Here is a 20,341-nt window from a genome sequence, read left to right as displayed (position 1 = left end):
GGCTAGGGGGAAAAAGAGGAAGAAAGAAGCTAGAGAATGAGATGGCTAAAAGGGTACAAATAGCTCTGTGTCTTTACTCAAGATGGAATAGCAAAAAGGATAGAATAAGAGGCTTTGATAGAAAGTTAAGAGTAGGAGACAGAGAGAGAGAGAGACAGACAGACAGAGAGAGAGAGAGAGAGAGAGAGAGAGAGAGAGAGAGAGAGAGAGAGAGAGAAAGAGAAAAGTTCACTAGCTGATTATGTGAATATCTAACCTGGGCTCCACAGTTTCCAGGGAGTCTGTGAACTTAGGTTGAGGAAAACAGTCACATCACTTTTAGTAACTTCTAGCCTTTCTCTCAATTACAACTGAAAAACCCCCAACACCATGTTGTTCTTAGGTTTTGCCAGACTGCCACTGGGGGTGGGGGTCCATAACCCACCCCAAATGCATAAAGAGCCTTGATCTAGAATGTGCCTGTGTAGGCATAATGGCAGAAATGCTAGATTCGGACTTTAAGGACCTACATTCAAAGGCCTATCCGAGCGACCTTGAGGAAGTCACTTAATTTTCTGGGTCAGCTTTGAACTAGATGGCCCTTCCAGCTCTGAACCAATGACCCCTTTGGAAGATCAAAAGAGAGGAAAGAATTTTCTCTTGCGAAAAACAGTGTCCAGCTAATCACTCAGGTTCCCTTAGTCAGCTAGAGTAGAGTGTGTGTGTGTATATATATATATATATATATATATATATATATATAGGTATAATATATAGGTATAAAAGATTACTAAGTTGATTTCGAAAGACGCATTTTCCTTAAAACTCATCCCCTCCCCCCAAAGCCACAAAACTTGCTGAAGACAAAGTGAAAAGGGAAGCTCATCAGATCACAGATTCAGAGTTAAAAGAAAACTTCAGAGGTCAAGAGATCCAGCCCCTCTGTTTTATTTATCATTTTCTGAACTCAACAGACACTGGAAAAAACCCATGAGCCTTTCATTTTATGGATGGGAAAACCAGGACCCAGTGGAATGCCTTTTCCTGCTATTCACCTGGAAAACCATCCGTCAGATTTTTCCCCACTGAATGTCGTTCCCTGACTGCGGCAGCTTAGGTCTGGCTGGACTTCCTGTCTGTCCCATCGCCTCATTAACATTCACCGATACTGACTCAGGGTAGAAGCTGACAGAGCCAAGGTGCAGTGTGGAAAGAACGCTGAATGTCTGGCCGGAGGCCCTCTGACATAGCGTCCTTAGGATTTCACGAGGCAGCCTCGGCGACAAGCCCTTCAGATGCCCAAATGAAAAGGCACATTTGGCCCTCCATCATCCAAAAGAGTGGGTGCCTGGATTTTCTCTCGCCTTCAGTCCCCCGGGGGGCCAGGCTGCATCTTCTACTGTCATTGTTCTCACCTCCTACCTCGTTTGCCCTCAGTGCCCACATCATTCTTCTTTGTCCTCTCAGTCTCCTTTTCCTACCCATGGGAAAGGAGGAGGTGGATCTGGGAAAGCAATTTTCCAGTCCCTAGCATCGGCAGCCAACGTAAGGCTGCTTTAATTGTGCCCTGGAAATGTGGATTTAGCTGGAGTTCAGAGCAACAGGGAGTAATTTTATTTAACATGGGCAATTTCGGAGAAACACCCTCACAATGCTTGAAGACATGCAAGGCTGACCTTTGAAGAGCCACTAAAACAATTCTTTCTTGTGGTGTTTAATTTCCACTCCCTCCTAATTTATTCCACACACAACCTCTCTCCGTTTAAAATACCATGGTGGGGCTGGGCTGCATTTGGAGAGTTGCAGCTGAATATCCAAGGAGGGGCTCGTTTTGGTCCCATGGGGGAGGGGCACAGACACACAACTGACCAGATTGCTATTTCATGGTGCCTGGTTGGAGCTCTGACTTCAAAAACCTTTGGAGGAGGTCAAGAGTTTCTTCGCACCCCCCCCCCCGCCTTTTTCTTTTCTCTCCTGAACATAGAATCAGGAAATCAAAGAATCATAGGGCTGAAAGAGATCACAAAAAATCATCTGATCCATACTCTGCCTTCAAGCAATAGATACGGAAAACAGGGAGTTCGGACCCCCATCACTGTTTATTTTCTTTGCCCCTCCTTTCCCCCCTGCAATCTATTCGTTGCTTTTTCAATTAAAGAAAACCCAAATTCATCTTGTTGTGAAAACTGCACTACACCTCCTTAAGATAATTGTCTGCACCCCCAGGGTAGCGCAGAATCCAACTCGGGATTCTGGCCCTACCTATGACTCCGGGGCAGTGTAACAAGATAAGAAACACATCTGGGGGAAATTGAAAATGAAGGGCTGTATTTGAAGGGTACCTCAATGACAGGGCCTGCCTGATATTCAGTTTGAGTCAACAAAAGCTTCCTAGTAGTTCTTGCCATTCCAAAGTGGGCTTCCTACAATAGTGTGGAGGTCTTCAAGAGAGGATTATACAGACACTTTGGGGGTATGATGTGCAGGGAGAATTCTTATTCAGGTACAGGTTGGACTAATTAATCTTTAAGGTCTCTTTAGATTCTCAGATCTTGGGAAACATTTATTGAATACCTTTTATGTGCTAAGCCTGATCAATGGCTAGGATGCTGTTCGTACCCTCAAGCTACCTGTAGTCCAGGAGGAAGGAAGAATGGAAGGAAACAAGCTTGATTGATTAAGTACCTACTAAGTGTCAGGCATGGCACTAAGTGCTTTTCAAATATCTCATTTAATCCTCACTACCACCTGTAGAAGAAGGTTATTGTTATCCCCATTTTATACTTGAGGAAACTGAACCAGAGAGGTTCAGTGACTTACCTAGAGGTAACACAGCTAGTTAGTGTCTGAGGCCACATTTGAACTCAGGTCTTTCTGGTTGTGGAGGTAGCTAGGTGGCTCAGTGGATAGAGCTCTGGACCTGGAGTTGCAAAGATCTGAATTCAAATTTAACCTCAGATATTTACTACTTATATGTAAATATATGCTATATATACATGTATATTATACATATACATATATATACATACCTATATACACACACACACACACACACATTTACTAGCTTAATCCTCCAGGGAAGGAAATGGCAAACCACTCCAGTCTCTTTGCCAAGAAAACTTATCAACTGATCAACTGAACAACAGCAACAACTTCCTGACTCTAGACCTCTCTATCCACTAAGCTACCTGCTTACTTAAAAAGATAAGGCAGCACTGGCCCTGGATTCAGGAGGACCTCAAATCCAGCCTCATACCCTTGACACTTACTAGCTGTGTGACCCTGGGCAAGTCACTTTACCCCCATTGCCTCACACCCCCCCCCAGAAAAGATAAGGCATTCACACTAATCTATTTCTTCAATGGATGGACTTCTATGTGTAATCCCAGAATTTATCACCATACATAGCACATAGCAGGTCTACAAAAATATTTTTAATTGAATAATTGCTATTAATTTCATCCACATGAATATTTTGTGGGGATCATACCCCTATGCTCATCCAGCCATCCTGTGATATTTCCACCCATATTCTCCCTTCTCTGAGTTGGACCCAGAAGGTTCAAGCTACATGATGGAAGATACTCTTTGATTTCCCTTGACATCATGAGGATACCAGCAGAGCATGTGGATTCTCTATCAGTTCTTTCTGACTCCTGCCATAGGACCAGCCCATATTTTTGATCTAATTTCTTTTTTGATATTTTTGATCTATTTTCTTTGATGGCATCTTAAACATCCCTTGTCCAATGATCTGTGTACACCCTGTTCATGTCCACCATGTTGCCCTTTTGAGTGATCCTCTGTTTCAATTGTTCAGAGATTAAAGAGTTCCTGTCTCTTACCAATCAGTATTCATATATTCCCATGGATCTCTGTGATCTGCAGATTCCCCCTAGTGAAGTATATCGCGATCCATCTACACCCACGCTACTTGGGCAATTCTTGTCTATGGCCTCCTGTAAATTCACAAAAGGGAATCCACTCAGAATTCTAAAGCACCTCCCTCAATGTCTGGGTTATTTAAAAGATGGGCCTTTGCTTGATGGAGAAGTTTGGGGCCCTTTAAAGAAATTTGCAATTTCCCAAAGGCAATCCAGCCTCCTCTGCTCTTGCTCTTCCCCCCTGCATACGAATCACTAGAATAGAAATATGAATAGCACCATGAGGGCATTTCCTAAAGATTAGCTGAAAGTGTGTCTTGTCACATAAGAGGCATCTAGTCAATGTTCATTAATCAGCCTGTGGTACCAAGCAGCCTAAATTAAGCACCTATCCAGCATTTACCTCACTTCTCAGCGATGTGGGAAAATGTGGGCAAATATGGGCAAAGTGGGAAGCCGGGTTGGACTTGAATTGGCAAATAGCTATATAATGAATATATATGTACAAACATGTACATACACACATACACACATGTATAGATATACATATAACTATAGCTCTATAGATATGGATATAATTTAATGAAAGAGGTACTGAATCTAGGGTCCGATGGCCCAGGTTCAAATCCCACCTCTAATGGTTAATACCTTTGTGATTGGGCAAATTACAACTGGTCTGAGTCTCCCTTTCCTTACCTGTAAAACAAGGAGTTTGGACTAAATGCCTCTGGAGTCCTTTACAATTCTAGATATTTGATCCTGTAACATTATCCTTGCTTTCATGGAGTTCTAGGTCTTAACCTAGAACTGTTTATATTCTAGAACAGGAGACCTTTGGTAGTTTGACTCTGTCAACTTCTCCCAGATAATTCTTATTCTGCACAAGACATGTTCAGGGCTGGGGGACTGTCAGCTGCTGGTCTCTCACCTTAGGACGACCACAATAGACACCCAAGACTGCACAGTTGTGAGTTTAGCTTTCCCTTCCCCTGAAGATCTGAGACAGGGATAGACCCTTAGACTTCTGGCTTGCTGTCTATAGATTCTCTCCTGGTTGGTCAACAAGCATTTATTAAGCACTTACAATAGGAGTAGTCATAGTAGTAACTATGTAGACTTGAAAGTTTTCAAAGCATTTTACCCACATCATCTCATTTTATCTTCAAAACAATCCTGGGAGTTAGGTAGTCTTATTAACCTCATTTTATAGATGAGGAAACTCCATGCCAAGCATTATGCTGAACCACCGGGGGTGTGAAGGAAGGCAAAAAACACTCCTTGCCTTCGAGGAGCTTACATTCTAATTGGAAAGACGACACGAAAACGATTCTGTTTGTACATAATGTATACAGTGTAACTCTTAGGTAATTTGAAGAGCAGAGACACCAGTGAAGTGATTTGGGGAGTGGGGAAGACCTAGAAGAGCCTCTTACAGAAGGTGGGGCTTAAACTAAGGCTTTGGGGCAGGCAATAGGCAGAACAGAGAAAGAAGAATGTTCTAGGCAAGAGGAAGCCCCCCGGCAGAGGCATGGAGTTGAAGGTTGGGGAGTGGCCTGTGGAAGGGATAGCAAGGAGGCTGCTGTCTCGGTAAGTGTCCTTGTATGGCAACCACAGTATCCTCTTATTATACCTGGGACTTTGCCTTCCCTGGGGCCTTGACATCCATCCCTACGGTCTGCCATCTTTGTTCATTGTCTTTTAGTTAGGTCTGTTGCTTCATTTTATACATATTTACTTTTTTTTTCCTTTTTGTGAGGCAATTGGGGTTAAGTGACTTGCCCAGGGTCTCACAGCCAGTAAGTGTTAAGTGTCTGAGGTCAGATTTGAACTCAGGTCCTCCTGACTCCAGGGCCGGTATTCTATCCACTGCGCCACCTAGCTGCCCCTGTTCATTGTCTTTTCATTCAGACCAGCCCCGTTTTCAGCTCCTGGAAACTTCCCCTCCACCAAAACAAAACAAAAACCTTTGGCGGTGCCCTCCCCACTAATGGTGAAGGACAACAGGCCTGCTACAGAGTGACCCTTGTCCCCTCTGGCAGCCCCCTACCTCATGCCTCTCATTGTCCCCTCTTGGCAATTCAAAGACTGCCATAAGCTCTGACCTTTGCCAGTCACCTGTCCCTGGTTGGACGAGACAGCGGCACTCCCAGATCTCTGCCGGGTGGCCTGAAAAATGCCAATAGGCTTGTTGCTATGACTACTCTCGTGCTCAGGGATGCCAACAACATTGTTCGGGGCCCAAAGGTATCCGTGTGTAACCTGAGCAGGCCCCTTATCTCATCAAAGTGGGGCTCAAAGAGAATTTCACAGGGAGGAGGTATGAGTGTCAAGGTGCTGTGTGTGCACATTATTTTCCCAGTGACCCCCAAAGTCCCACCTACAGGTACTGCTCAGTTTCTTCGGACTGGTATGCTTGTTTTGCAGGTAAATGCGAACTTCTCCGTCAGGACACAGGGTAGGACGTGCGTTCAGCAAAGACATCTGGGCATCCCCCTGTGTCCCCGACTGTTAGTGTTTTCTCCCTTCTCCAGTTACCTCACTGCGGCCTTTTCTGTGTGGGTGCTTTTCCCCCCAGTAGAAGGTGGACTCTTGGTGGCTGGGCTTGTTTTGTTTTCTGTCTTTCTATCTCTATCAATTCACACGGAGAAGGGGACAGATACAAGCTGAACAGTCAAACTGAAGGCCCAGCTCTGGCTCTTGAACTCTGTGAGGTCACTGTGCAACCTTAGGTATGACTTGATCCTTCTGGTCTCAGTTTCCTCATTTGTAAAATGAAAAGGTTGGTCTAGATGACCTCAGAGGTCCTTTCCAGCCCCAAATTATGAACCAGTGAATCACTGGAAGCTGTTATTAATTGAATCGAATTGACAGCATTTTTCAGCACGGTGACACCATGTTTTTTGAGGGAAGTGCCTGGGTTCCCTTTCATTTTAAGAAGTTGGAAGATTTATAAACCATTGTGGAACTGACACCGAGCTGAGAAGCAACTTCTGGATGTAAGTTAGTCTCCGAGTATGTAAGCAGCTTAGAAGGAACTCTGATTGTAAGGTTGAACTTGTATTTCTGCCCTTTTTTTAAGGGGAGGCCGAGTGAAGCCCAAGGCAGCCATCTTCCTATTGCAGCCAGGCTGTTTCTGAAGTGGACTGGAAAATCTTCATTAACCCTGAAACCCGAAATCAATACAGCATGGAGACAGTAGCCTTGAGGCTCCAGTGGAGGGATTAAAATAACTTGGAAAAGGGCACTCTTAAAGGGATAGGGAGAGCGTACCAAGGCCAGGCAATTCTGCTATTGTCCCACGGCTGTCATCTCTGTATTTAGTAACTGAAGCAAGTTCTGGAAGAAAAAAGGCCCTTAGCCCCAGTAAGCATTTTGGAGAGGAAAGAAGAGGCCGGAGGGGGTGGCTGAAAAGGGGGCTGTGATCTTGGGCAGTCCTAAGAGAAGCACGACTTTAAGGGATAAGGAAGTCATGGATAATCCCCCCCAGTCCTCTGCCCAGGTCAGACTGCCTTTGAAGTATCAAGTTTGGTTCCCAGAGTACATTTTAGGAAAGGCATCAGTAAGCCGGGAAACTGAGGCTAGAAAGATCAAGTCATACCTAAGGTTACACAGAGCTGGGCCTTCAATTCGACCGTCCAGCTTGTCTCTGGCCCTTTCTCTGTGCAAATTGATGGAGAAAGACAAAAAACAAAACAAGCCCAGCCACTAAGAGTCTGCATTCTACTGGAAGAAACAACATTCACACAGAAAAGGATCATAGACTGAGAGCTGAAAGGGACCGTAGAAGCTACTGAGTCTGATGCCTTCGTTTTATACATGAGGAAACTGGGGCAGACAAGTAAAGTGACTTGCCCAGGGTCACACAACTAGTAAGTTTTGGGGGCCAAATATGAGCCCAGATCCTATGGCTATCCATTATGCCATACTGACCAGAGGAAGGCAACCAAAGATGGTATGGCTATGTTTAATCAATTAGTCATTCAACCAATAAACATTTATTTTGTTTGTTTGTTTGTTTGTTTTCCGGGGCAATGAGGGTTAAGTGACTTGCCCAGGGTCACACAGCTAGTGAGTGTCAAGTGTCTGAGGCTGGATTTGAACTCAGGTCCTCCGGAGTCTAGGGTTAGCGCTTTGTCCACAGTGCCACCTAGCGGCTCCCCAACCAACAAACATTTATTAAACACCTACTATGCACCAAGAAACAATGTGGCATAATAAATAAATAAAATAAAATAAATAAATAATAAATAAATAAATAAATAAAAGCTGGTCTGGGTATTGGGGAAACCTGGGTTCAAGTTCCACCTGTGCCCCATACTGGCTATGTGACCCAAGTCACATCAAGCCACCTTTTTCACTACTCCAGATAATTGTAAATTGCAGTTAAAGTGTCATCTTGTATTGGTAGTTTCCTTATCCAGGAGTTCTGTATATTGGTAAAATTCTAGGTCCTCCCTCCCTCTCTCTCTCTCTCTCTCTCTCTCTCTCTCTCTCTCTCTCTCTCTCTCTCTCTCTCTCTCTCTCTCTCTCTCTCGTTCCCCTCCCCCTCCCCCTCTTCTCCCCCCCTTCTTCCCTCTCTTCTCTCCATCTTAGCAGATGGGCTAAACCCGGTCAAGGGTAACCAACAGAACTCAAGCCCATCGGGGCGTCAGGGGGATGTCTACCCCAGGCATGTGAAGACTTCCCCTGGTGGAATGGCCAATGAGAACAATTTGTCCCAATGGCAATAAAGGAGGCTGAAACAGATGCGGTGGAACACTAGAGCTTGGTCAGACATCAAACAACCAAGGTCATCACTTTATCCCAGCCCCGGATTGTTAATGAATGAGATCACTAAGCTGAGAGAGTGTGGAAAGAGGGGAGGGCTCAGAAGGGAGCTTTCTTCAGGCATATGAAGAGGGGACATTTGAGAGGGGGGAGGAGGCCGCATACCTGTGACCCAACTTATCTCAAAAAGGAAGAAAATGGCAGCTGGTCAGTGATGAAGCATTTATTTGTTGGGCCCTGGGGGATAAGAAGCAGGAACAATGTGTGAAGCTTCCAAAGAAGCAAATTGAAGTAAAACTCCCTTAACAATAACAGCTATCCCAAAGTGGGGTGAGCTTCCTGGGGAGGCTGTGAAGGAAAAGCCAAATGGCCTGGGGACTTCATTCAGGTGTGGGTTAGAGTAACTCACCTCCAAGCAAGCTCCCTTCTCACTCTGACACTCACCTTGTATCAGGTCTGGGTCGTTTGTTTGTTTGGTTTTTTTGTAATATATTTGCTTGTGCTTGTCATCTCACACAGCTGGATTGGAAGCTCTTGTCCCTTTCAGCAGACACAGTTTTCAGTTTTGTCCTTGTATCTCCAATGCTTAGCATAGTGTTTGGCAAATAGCAGGTGCTTAATAAATGCTGGTTTATTGATTGGTTAATAACTTCGGCCCATGTTAAAATACAAAAAAATCTTGAAAGGGGTATGAAACATGCAGTATGTTCCTGAGGGGACTAACCAGATTAAAATGTAAATGAGAAATATTTAACAAAATAGATAAAAATACAATAGAATAGAATGTTAACATGTGGTTTTCTAAGTCATGTGACTGCTGGGATCCTTATGTAGGTATTTATTAGTGACCCCTATTTCTATTTGAATTTATTGTTTACTTGTTTTCAGTTGGGTCTGACTCTTCATGACCCAATCTGGGGTTTCTTGGCAGAGATACTGGAGTGGTTTTTCCATTTCCTTCTCCAGCTCATTTTACAGATGAGGAAACTGAGGCAAACAGAGGTAAGTAACTTGCCTAGAGTCATACAGCAAGTAAGTGTCTGAGGTCAGATTTGAACTCAGGAAGATGAGGTCTGGCAAGCTATGCACCATAGTGTCTCCTAACTATCCCATTTGAGTTTAACACCACTGCTTTAAGCCATCCCCAGCTCACTAACCTCCTGTGACTCCCTCTTACCTTCCAGATCAAATATCAAATTGTGTTTGGCTTTTAACTCCTTTACCTTTTCCTGTCTAATTACATTTTACTCCCTTCCTCCATTTTTACAGTCCAGCAACATTGGCCTTCTTGCTTCAACTCCCACTCAACACTCTATCTCTCACCTTTTCACTAGTTGTCCCCAAGCCTGGAATGTCTTCCCTGCACCTCCTAGCTTCCATGGCCATAGTCATTTGTTTGTATCCTCAACTATTGAGGGCCATGACTGTGTTCTTGCCTATCTTTGTATCACCGGCATTTAGCACAGTGTACGGCACATAAAAGGAATTTAAATGCTCATTAACTCAAAGATGAAGAGGAGAGACTAGAGGGCAGTGGGCACTGGGATCTTAAGGGAAGCAAGAAAGGGGTTCACACTGGAATGTGGAGTCTGAAAAGGGGGAGTCACAGACAAACTCCACCTACCTAACAGTTGGGTTTAGAATCCCCAATTCCATAGCCAGAGAAGTGGAATATTCCTGCCTCTTGGTTATGGGAGTGGTGGGGCTGGTGTTGGACCAGTTCAGAGAACAGAGTCCAGTAGATGCAACTGAATTAGCCCCAGGCCCAGTCCCAGCTAGGTCTCCTTCTGTGGAACAGGGAGTGTCATTGGGAACAAGTTGCTCTATAGGCAAAGTTCCACATTTCTATCTTCCCATGGGGAAATTCTTGCTGCTTGGGAGAAACCAGATTGGCCCCGATTTAGCAATAATCCTGCAGAGTGCTGGGAATTGCCCGAGGGCAGGGACAGTGTCTTTTGTGTGTTCACTTCTATTGTAAATGTTCTGGCAATTTGGGAGTGCTCAAAAACATGACTGCTGGGAGGTTGGAGAGGAAGGGGCAGGGAGGGCCTTGGGCTTTCATTTCAGCTCCTGACAGGCCGCCCCATACACCTCCTACAAGGAGCTGACCCTGCTGAGAAACGACCCCTTCAGAGTGAGGCATGGGTCTAATCCTTGCCAAACTCTCCGAAGTGATGGGCTGACCGGAGCAGTGGTCTGCAGGTTGTGACTGGCCGTCCAGGGAAACAAACATCCTTATCCAGGGGGTATAACACTAGCTCGTCTTTATTACGGCGGTTTAACATTTACAAAGGTCTTCTCCCCAAAGAGACATGTGGTTGGTATTCCTGGCCCCAGTTTGCAGATGAAAAAACTGAGGCTTTAATCCAGGTCTCTTTTAAGTTTGGGTCCAGGATTCTTCATAGCTACCTATAGCTTCTCTCAGCTGCACATCTTGTTCTCAACCCTACCATGATCATGGTGCCATGAAAAAAAGCCATTTGTCAAGAAACTCATCGTCCTGGAGATTAGTCAGCTTTGGTGCTCATGCCACATCAGGCCCTCAAGAGCCTCTGCCCCTCTGATTGGAGGACTGGAGGGCAGAGTATAAAAACTCCTTCCAGGGGGCAGCTAGGTGGCACAGTGGATAAAGTACCAGGGCTGGACTCAGGAGGACCTGAGTTCAAATCCAATCTGAGACACTTGACACTTACTAGCTGTGTGACCCTGAGCAAGTCACTTAACCCTCATTGCCCCCCTCCCCACCCCCCCAAAAAAAAACCTCCTTCCAAAGCTTCCATTAAAACTCGGCTCCCAGACCAAACATTTTCCCCTTGGATTCGACTCCACCGTCATCGTGCTCCTAAGCCCAGTACCTTTTTCCCTGCTCCCTCCTGGCTCCGCTACTTACTACCTATATGACTAAGGGCAAGTCACAACCTCTCTTGCCTCAGTTTCCTTATCTGTGAAATGGGTTGAACTAGATGGCCTCTCTGGTCCTTTTCCATTCTAAAGCTACGATTGTGTGAGGTTCTTCAGATGGAAAAAGATGCCACTGCGAGGTACATTGAATCCTGAAGCATGTGCATAAAATTGAGAAAAGAGAAGTTTGCATGTAAATAAGCCTCAGGTGTCCCTCCTTCCCCAGGAGGTATAATGATTTAAGCAATTAATAATTATGTGCCCTTTCATAAGGATGAAGGACCTAAAGTAGGTTTTATTAGAGAGGGTTCAGGAAGAAGAGAGCATATGAGAGAAAGGGGACCCCTGAAAAGAGAGGAGGGGTAGAGGTCTGGAGGTACCCAAGTCAATGTCCCCTGGGTCAGTTTGGATTCCACTGGGTGACGCCCTGAACAATCCTTTCCCCTGGGAGCTGACCAAGTTGGGCTTGATCTTTGGTTTCCCTCCCTCACCATGGGATGGAGATGTCCGTGATCACTCATAGCAAAAACAGGAAGGGCAGGAAGAATAAAAATGATGACCCTCCCCATCCTCCCAATGGAAGACAGACTCAGCTATGCCAGGCATAGCTTGAAATGCAACTCGCAGCTCTGGTTTCTGAAAAGGAGGAAGTTATGAGTCTCAGTTGATCATGACCCAGCACATACTGGATTCCCAAGGAATGACCTCTGCAGAAAAGGGGGCAAAGATGAGCTTCGTCCCTGCTGAGGAGGACCGCGGTCCTTGTCGCTCCGGCCTGGCGCTAACCAGAGTGCCCAGGTGGCTCCCAGAATGTTTCTCCTCTGGTTTGTTATTTCCTGACTTCTAACCAGATGGCACTTCCTGTTTGAGCAGGTGGTTTGATTTTCTTTTCTCCAAGCTGCCCCTGGGCCAGTGTTTTCTTGTGGGAAGTAGAGAAAGGAGAGGAAGGTGGGGAGAGGGCTGGCTGAGGGTGTTTATAGAACCAACACACTGTTTCTAGCATTTTCAGGATTCTTTCTGGTTAACCTGGAGGAAGCCATGGACAAGCAGAGCAAGCAGCGTTGCCAAGAATGAATTATGGGCCCTGTGGGAGTGCTAGGGCTGGGGCAGCCGTTCCCATGGGAATGCACCCTTGAATGGTTGTGGAGATGAGTGTGCCAGGTTCCGTTGCTGCTCTAGCTCCTTCACAGGGCTTGGTGCTGAGCACGGAGGATGGTTTGATGGCGAGATACAGCAGCCTCCTGCTGAGGAGTGAGCCAGCCCGCATGGTGGTGCTACCATGCAGGAGGTGTAGCCAGCGGGAGTGGAAGGGTCTGCATTTGTCTGAAGGTGCACAGGAGAACAAGGCTATTGAGGAGAGCTGTGAGCTGCTAGAGAGACTCGGAAAGAGTGTGGTGCTGGAAGAGGTTGATGAGGATGGGACCCAAAATACAGGTAGACAGGTTAGTCTACAGAAGAGAAACCTCTTCCTTGGAAACTGGGAGAAGCATGGGAGAGCATCCTCTCTTTGGGAGAGAAGTCGTCGGAGTCCCGAGGAAAACAAAGAAATGAACAGTAGGTAAACTCCTTGGGGACAGGGATGGTTTCATTTTTGTCTTTGGTATTCCCAAGGCCTGACAAACAGGTGCTAAATAAAAGCTTGGTTGATGGATAAGACTCCCCAGACTCTCCCATGTCTTCCCTAGCTACCTTCTCACAAATGGAGATGTGTTCGCCCCTAAACTTCCAACTGAAGTTGTTAAATCCCTTTCCAGTCATGCCTGACTCTCCATCATCCCATTTGGGGTTTTCTTGGCAGAGAAACTGGAGCAGTTTGTCCTTTCCTTCTCCAGCTCATTTTACAGAAGAGGAAACTGAGGCAAACAGAGTGAAGTGACTTGCCCACAGTCACACAGCTAATAAGTATCTGAGGGCAGATTTGAACTCAGAAAGAGACTCACACCACCTAGCTGCCTCCAATAAATGAGTTCCCACCATTTAAGGAAGTGCCCAAGCCAGCCAGGCTCACTTTTTTTGGGGGGGGGGGCAGGGCAATGAGGGTTAAGTGACTTACCCAGGTCAAACAGCTAATAAGTGGCAAGTGTCTGAGGCCGGATTTGAACTCAGGTCCTCCTGAATCCAGGACCAGTGCTCTATCCACTGCACCACCTAGCTGCCCCACCATGCTCACTTCTAACCCAACTCTGTGACACTCTGGGTTCTTACACCTTCCTCCTCCTTGAGAACCTCCCCTGCCTCACCTCAATTTTCAGCTCTGTAGATGGTCAATTCCTTGAGGGCAGGCGGAGGTCTTTGCTTTGGTTTGTATCTGAGGGCCTGGCACATGGGAAATGCTAATAAAGCCTTCACCTAATCTAATCAGAGGCTGATCGTTTCTTTATGAAGTTGAAAGCGACACCTTCCCCTGAGAAAGGCCCTGAAGAAAGGGGACGACCAATTAGATGAGGACTGTCCTTTTGAAAGGGTGAGGAGAATAGCAAGCGAGCTCTTCTGGGCCTGTTTTGTTCCTGTCTAGGGGTTTGCACCGCGCCAAAGTCATTCAGGGCCTTTTCCCCTGGACAGCCGGGCTGTTGTTATGAAGGGAAGAATTTATGGTACTAGTTCAAGAGCCATTAGTGACCCTCTAATCAGCCAGGACCATTGTATGGTGCAGTACATCATGTAAAGGATGCAGCTGACCGCTGAAATACAATTCTTATGGCCACCAGCATAAATGTAATTCATAGAATCTCCAGGAGGGAAAGATCCTTAGAGGTCATCTGGTCCGAACCCCACCTGAAACAGGAAAAGCAGTTACTCGTCTCCTTTTGAGGCTCCCCAGTGACAAAGAACCAAATGTCCCTCTCCCCCTAAGGCAGGGCATTTAGACGGCTCCAATATATATGATAAAGCAAGAGTCAGGCCCGAGTGCCCCTTCTTCTCCCACCCCCCCCACTGCCACTCATTAGTCCTGATGCTCCTTTTAGGGGCCAAGTAGCCTTGTTTCTACTCCTCCTACCATCCTGGGCCCCCTTCTCCCATCAGATGTGGTACAGCTGGTCAATGGGACCCCCATTTCTAACCTCAACACTCTAGATCATGTAGACTGGGCTGCTCTAAGCATGCCCAGTTTTAACATGGGGCCAGCCTTGAGAGCCAAAGGAGTCTCCCCTCATTCCCATGGTAGAGAAGGCAGTGGGTTCCACATTAGCAAAACTGGGCATGCTCAAAGGCCCATGTTAAAACAGAGCATGCTCAGAGGAGTTTAGGCTACATAGACCTGGGCCAAGGTGAGTAGCACAGTAGGAACAGCTCCCTCTCTTCTTTGAGCCCCTTTGCTTCTATTCATGCATCCTAAGCTTGTTCAAGAGGCAGTGGGGAGTAGTGGATATAGAGCAAACCTTGAAGTGAAAGAGCTGGGTTCAAATCCTACCTCTACCTCAGAGTGACTGGGCAACCCTAAGCAGATAGATCTCTTAACAGGCAACAACTCTCTAAGGCTGCAAATCTGGTCTCCCCAAAAAGAATTGCATTAGTTTTCTGGGTCACTATCTCGTGGTATTGACTTTAGGAAAACTTGTATGAGACAGTATAAAGAATCTTTACCTGGGGGCAGCTAGGTGGTGCAGTGGATAGAGCACTGGCCCTGGAGTCAGGAGGACCTGAGTTCAAATCCGACCTCAGACACTTGACACTTACTAGCTGAGGGACCCTAGGCAAGTCACTTAACCCCAACTGCCTCACCAGGAAAAAAAAAAAAAAAAAGAATCTTCACCCACTTGTCCCATCATTGCTCATTTCCATTCAGCTAATCAATAAGCATTTGCTAAGCACTTAATATATGACAGACATGAGGCTGCTACATGTTGCAGTGGATAGAACTCTGGACCTGGAGTCAGGAAGACTCATCTTCCTGAGTTCAAATCTAGCCTGAGACACTTACTGACCGTGTGAACCTGGGCAAGTCATTTAACCCGGTCTGCCTCCATTTCCGTATCTGTAAAATGAGCTGGAGGAGGAAATGCCAAACCATTCCAGTATCTTTGCCAAGAAAACCGCAGACGGGGATCATGGAGAATCAGACACGACTGAAACAACTCTACATCAACAACAGTAATAGATATTATTTACATAGTACTTAATGTGTGCCAGGCACTGTGCTAAATGTTCTTTATCAACGTTGTCTCGCTTCATCTTCATCATCATCACCACTAACATTTCCAAGGCACCTTCTTGTGCCAAGCATTGAACAAGGTGGAGGACTTAATAAGACCGAAAAGGTAGGCAGTGGCTAAATTATAGAGAGTTTTAAATGTCAAACAGAGAAATTTATATTTGATCCTGAAGTTAATAAGGAGTTGCTGGAGCTCATTGAGCAGAACAGGGAGGCAGGGAGGAGCGATACAGTCAGGTCCAGTCTTAAGAAAAATCCCTTTGTGTGATTGTATGTATATAGCCTATATCAGATTGCTTTCTATCTTGGGGAGGAGAGAGGGAAGAGAGGGAGGGAGAAAAATTTGGAACTCAACATCTTATGAAAACAAATGTTGAATACTTGTAACTGGAAAATAATAAAGTACTTTAAGATTGGAAAAAATAATTAAAAAAAAAAAAAAGAAAAATCCCTTTGGTAGCTGAGTGGAAAATGGATTGGAGACATAAGGCAGGGAGATCAGAGGCTTATTGTAGCAGTCCAGGAGTGAGATGATGAGGGCCTGAATAAGAGTTGTACCTTTATGAACTGAGAAAGAAACAGTATGAGAGATGTGAATACAGCAGCAGTGTAAGGGATTTGTTAACAGGTTGGCTGTGTTGGGGTGATGGTAAGGAGTGCAGGATGGCACCAAGAATGATGACTTGGATTACAAGGAAAGTGAGGCACCCTTGTAGGGAACCAGTGTGACAGAAAGACGCTGGAAGTCCTTTCTTCCTTTGTGTATTCCTCTGCTGCTTGGCCAGGGCTCCCTCCTTGATGGGGCACTCAGCTGGCCGGTCAGGGTCTTCTCTTTCCTTGAGTTACCAGGAGGGATGGCCACAGCTGAAGCTGCCACCTTTCTGGGGTGACGGCTTCTCCACATCCTCAATGTGTCTCCATGCACCCAGTTGGATTCATCTCCTACAGATGAAGAGAGAAACTCCCCTTCTCCCTCCCTTGCCCCTGAATCATCCCTTCTTTGGGATCTAGATTTCCTACACTTCTTGATCCAGTTCCCAAAGGTGGCCATCTCCATCACTGAACTAGAGACGTTGTCTCCTAGTCTACATCAATCCTTTGACTCCTGGCTGCCCAGGCTTGTCTACACTCTGAACATCTGCAGAATTCTGGTGTTCTTATTGTGTGGTCCTGGGCTGGATAGAGGCTCTTAGGGCTGTTTCTCTTCTAGCTCCTGCCATGCCACCATCTTTCCACAAATCCAAGGAAATATATTCTTTGAGCCTAGTCTGTTACCTCTGCTTAACAGCAAAAAAAGCATGAAGCACTTTCTGGGTGTAATGGGGATTGGCACACCTGCAGACTGCATCAAGGTACTTGGCTGATGTGTATTTTTTTTTTCAAAGTGTGGGAGGTGGGAAGGAGAAAGAAAATAGATTCTGTTAATTAAATTTCTTTTTAAAGAGGTGGGGTAATGCTACAGATGTGGTTATGTGGCATGTACTTTCAGATGAGGTCACTGTTGTTAGCTTTGCTTAATTGTTTTACCTTTGCTACAAGAGACCTCTCATGGAGTTGGTGTAATCTGTAAATGTTTATAATGTAAAAACAAAACATCAGTAAAACTTCAGTTGATGCATATTCCCCACATGGGAGATGAGTAATGGATGAACCTTGGAGAGACTTAAAGGGGAAGGGAAGGAAACAGGCCTTTATTAAATGCCTACTGTGTGCCAGGAACTGAGCTAAGCACTTGTGGGACGTGAGCACATATAGACACACATTCTATAACTGGTTCCAGTTTACTAAACACATGGTTAGGAGAAACCTTTTCGATTGTCTGGGTGACTTCAGAAAGGTACGAGTGACCAGAGACTTGGCTGTTCTAGTCAGCTGTTTCATCTTGGTGTATCTATCTGACACCTTTACTAAAGGATTATTAAGAGGCAAAAGTAACAAATATAACCTATATCTGATTGCTTAACGCCTCAGGAAGTGGGGAGAGGAGGGAGGGAAGGAGGGAAGGAGGGATGGAATTTGGAACTCAAAACTTTAAATAAAAGGTTTATTATTTTAAAAAGAGGCAAAAGTATAAGGAGAGAAGTCTTTGGTCCTCTTTCCTCTTTCCAAGACCATGTGGCCCCATGAAAATGGGCTTCGGTTTTTTTGCCTGCCACAGAATTTTTAAATTTCAGGTGAGAGATTAATCTGGATGCTCAGATCTTATGAATTTCAAAAGGTCAGGAGAGCTGAGCCATCAGGGGACCAAGTCCATGCCAGGTTTTGCAGCCAATGCAGCATCAATGCCCCAAGGAGCAAGGAGTGACCTTTAGGATCCAGCCCAGGCTCATCTAGCAATCATACCACATCTGGAGGTGACTTTGGGACTGTGCCATGTAGAACCTGTGCCAAGTCTGAACCCACTCTCTGTTCAGTTCTTGCTGTATCTTCAAAGTAAATGTCCCTTCATAGAAGTTAATTGATGTTAAATGATTACATGAAATGGGAGTTATGATGAAATACTATTGTCCTATAAGAAATGGTAAAGACTGTCTCAGAAAAACCTGGAAAGATTTTGTATGAAATGAACAGAGTGAAATAAGCAGAACCAGCTTATTTTTACAGATGAGGAACCGAGGCAAGCATAGTTAAGTGACTTGCCCAGGGTCACACAGTGGTAAGTGTCTAAGGTGGGATTTGAACTCATGAAGATGAGTCCTCCTGATTTCAAACTTTATCTACTGTACCACCTAGCTACCCTACCACCTGAGTTACAGGTGACTTGATTTGGTGGAGGGAATTCCCACTCCACTAAAGTTACAAATCAGAGCTAGAAGGGGCCTAATTTATACCCCCCTCCCCCCCCCCCCCGCCATCTTACAGCTGAGGACACCAAGGCCCACAGAAATAAAGTGACTTGCTTATGGTCACACAGCTAATGTTTGAGGAGATATTTGTTTTTGTTGTTGTTTTTGCGGGGCAATGAGGGTTAAGTGACTTGCCCAAGGTCACACAGCTAGTAAGTGTCAAGTGTCTGAGGCCGGATTTGAACTCAGGTCCTCCTGAATCCAAGGCTGGTGCTTTGTCCACTGTGCCACCTAGCTGCCCCCTTGAGGAGATATTTGAACATTGGTCTTTCTGACTCCATAACTAATACTGCTCTCTTCACCGTTGGAGTCCAAGCTGGGTCATTAGAAGGACTGAGCTATCTGTCAAAATGTGATCAATGTCGCTTCACCCGACCTGCACAGTCCCATCCCTCCTTGATCTTTTCCCCTCCAAGGTAAGGTTTGAGGCTTCTAAATTATCCAGGTAATTTATCTTAAGGTGGCAAACCCTGAATTCCCTAAGAGTGTCTTTGGGGGCAGCTAGGGGGGCAGCTAGGTGGCGCAGTCGATAGAGCACTGGCTCTGGAGTCAGGAGTACCTGAGTTCAAATCCGGCCTCAGACACTTAACACTTACTAGCTGTGTGACCCTGGGCAAGTCACTTAACCCCAATTGCCTCACTAAAAAACAAAACAAACAAACAAAAGAGTGTCTTTGGCAGAGAATGTTGCCTTTGCCATTCAGGATGCAGAGTTGTGATTTTTCTCTTCGGCAAAAAAGTTGAGGAACATGAGACCATAGAAGTAACAAAAAAGAGAGCTGAGATTCAAATGCAGGTTCTTGGATCACAAAGTCCAGTGCTCTTTCCACTGCCCCATTGGCTCTACAACATTTTTTTTTGCTCCTGGCACAGTATTCTGTTCTTTGAGGCATCTTAGTGCACCAAAAGTTGGCAACAGAGGAAGGTTCCTGGACAGTCAGCCTCCAGATGAATTGCCCAGGCTCTTCTCCTTCCTTTCCCATCCCATTCACACCCTCCTCTTCTTTCTTGACTTCTCTAGGACTGAAGAAAGAGCTGCCACTGTGACTGTCTTGACAGGGAAGATGGAACCGTACCTGGTTTTGTTGAAGTCTTGGGTCCAGGAAGCAAAATGGAAAGGAAAGGAAGAGCATAGTGAGGCTGGAGATGGGAGTAAGTAGCACTTTAAAATTCTCTAGGTGAGCCACTAACCTTTAAGTGGCTGGGCAGAGCTCATAACTTCTTGGCATACCAATGGAAACTGGCAGCACACCCTTTGGGACCTTTGCACCAGTAGCTGTCCCATCTACTCCTTTCACTGTCACCACATCTGCTTGCTGCTACCATAACATTTGTACCCCAGAAACTGTTTGGCCCCCTGGTGGATCTATGACAAGTCTACTTTCACAGCTAGTCCTGCAGGAAGAAAGGAGCTGATGGGAACTCTTCCTCATATCCTGAATGGCTGACCCCCCCCCCCAAGCCCAGTATGGTTCTATTCTCCTGACAGAAGACACATGGAGGCAGTGACGCACAGTAGAGAGTCGGCTGGATTTAAAGTCAAAGAACCTGCCTTTGAATTGCTGCTTTGCCTCCGTCTACCTGTGAAGCACTGGGCAAGTTGTGTCAATTCCTGGGGCCTCAGTTTCCTCAACTGTAAGATGAAGAAGTTGGAATAGGTGGCCTCTAAGACCTCTTCCATCTCTAGATCTATGATCGCATGACACTCAGTAGTAAAGTAACCCCCCTACTAAGGACTGGGGTTAGTAAATTATACTTGGTTGAGTACATTTCTAAGAATGCACTTAGAATTAGAATGCACCAAACATTAA

General features: G+C 45.6%; 1 protein-coding gene across 1 annotated transcript; it reads left to right on the top strand.

Annotated features, from left to right (window-relative positions):
• Positions 1 to 5,391: 5,391 nt before the first annotated feature.
• On the top strand, positions 5,392 to 19,687 carry LOC122728694. Its single transcript, XM_043967497.1, has 5 exons — positions 5,392 to 5,450; positions 5,975 to 6,107; positions 6,288 to 6,318; positions 12,711 to 13,085; positions 19,552 to 19,687. The coding sequence occupies exons 1-5, from the start codon at positions 5,392 to 5,394 to the stop codon at positions 19,575 to 19,577; spliced, it is 624 nt and encodes a 207-aa protein (XP_043823432.1). The 3' UTR covers positions 19,578 to 19,687.
• Positions 19,688 to 20,341: the final 654 nt, after the last annotated feature.

Source organism: Dromiciops gliroides, chromosome 5 (genome assembly GCF_019393635.1).
Source record: "Dromiciops gliroides isolate mDroGli1 chromosome 5, mDroGli1.pri, whole genome shotgun sequence".
In the NCBI taxonomy this organism is placed as follows: domain Eukaryota; kingdom Metazoa; phylum Chordata; class Mammalia; order Microbiotheria; family Microbiotheriidae; genus Dromiciops; species Dromiciops gliroides.
Note: the sequence above shows the minus strand (reverse complement) of the source record. Positions and strands in the feature narration are given on the sequence as shown.

Excerpts from the sequence above, each read along its gene's own strand:
- LOC122728694 (XM_043967497.1), top strand. The coding sequence starts at position 5,392 with ATGGAGTTGAAGGTTGGGGAGTGGCCTGTGGAAGGGATAGCAAGGAGG. Across the intron at positions 5,451-5,974 it reads GCAAGGAGGCTGCTGTCTCG|TCACCTGTCCCTGGTTGGAC; the intron begins GTAAGTGTCCTT and ends GACCTTTGCCAG. Across the intron at positions 13,086-19,551 it reads GGAAAACAAAGAAATGAACA|GACTGAAGAAAGAGCTGCCA; the intron begins GTAGGTAAACTC and ends TGACTTCTCTAG.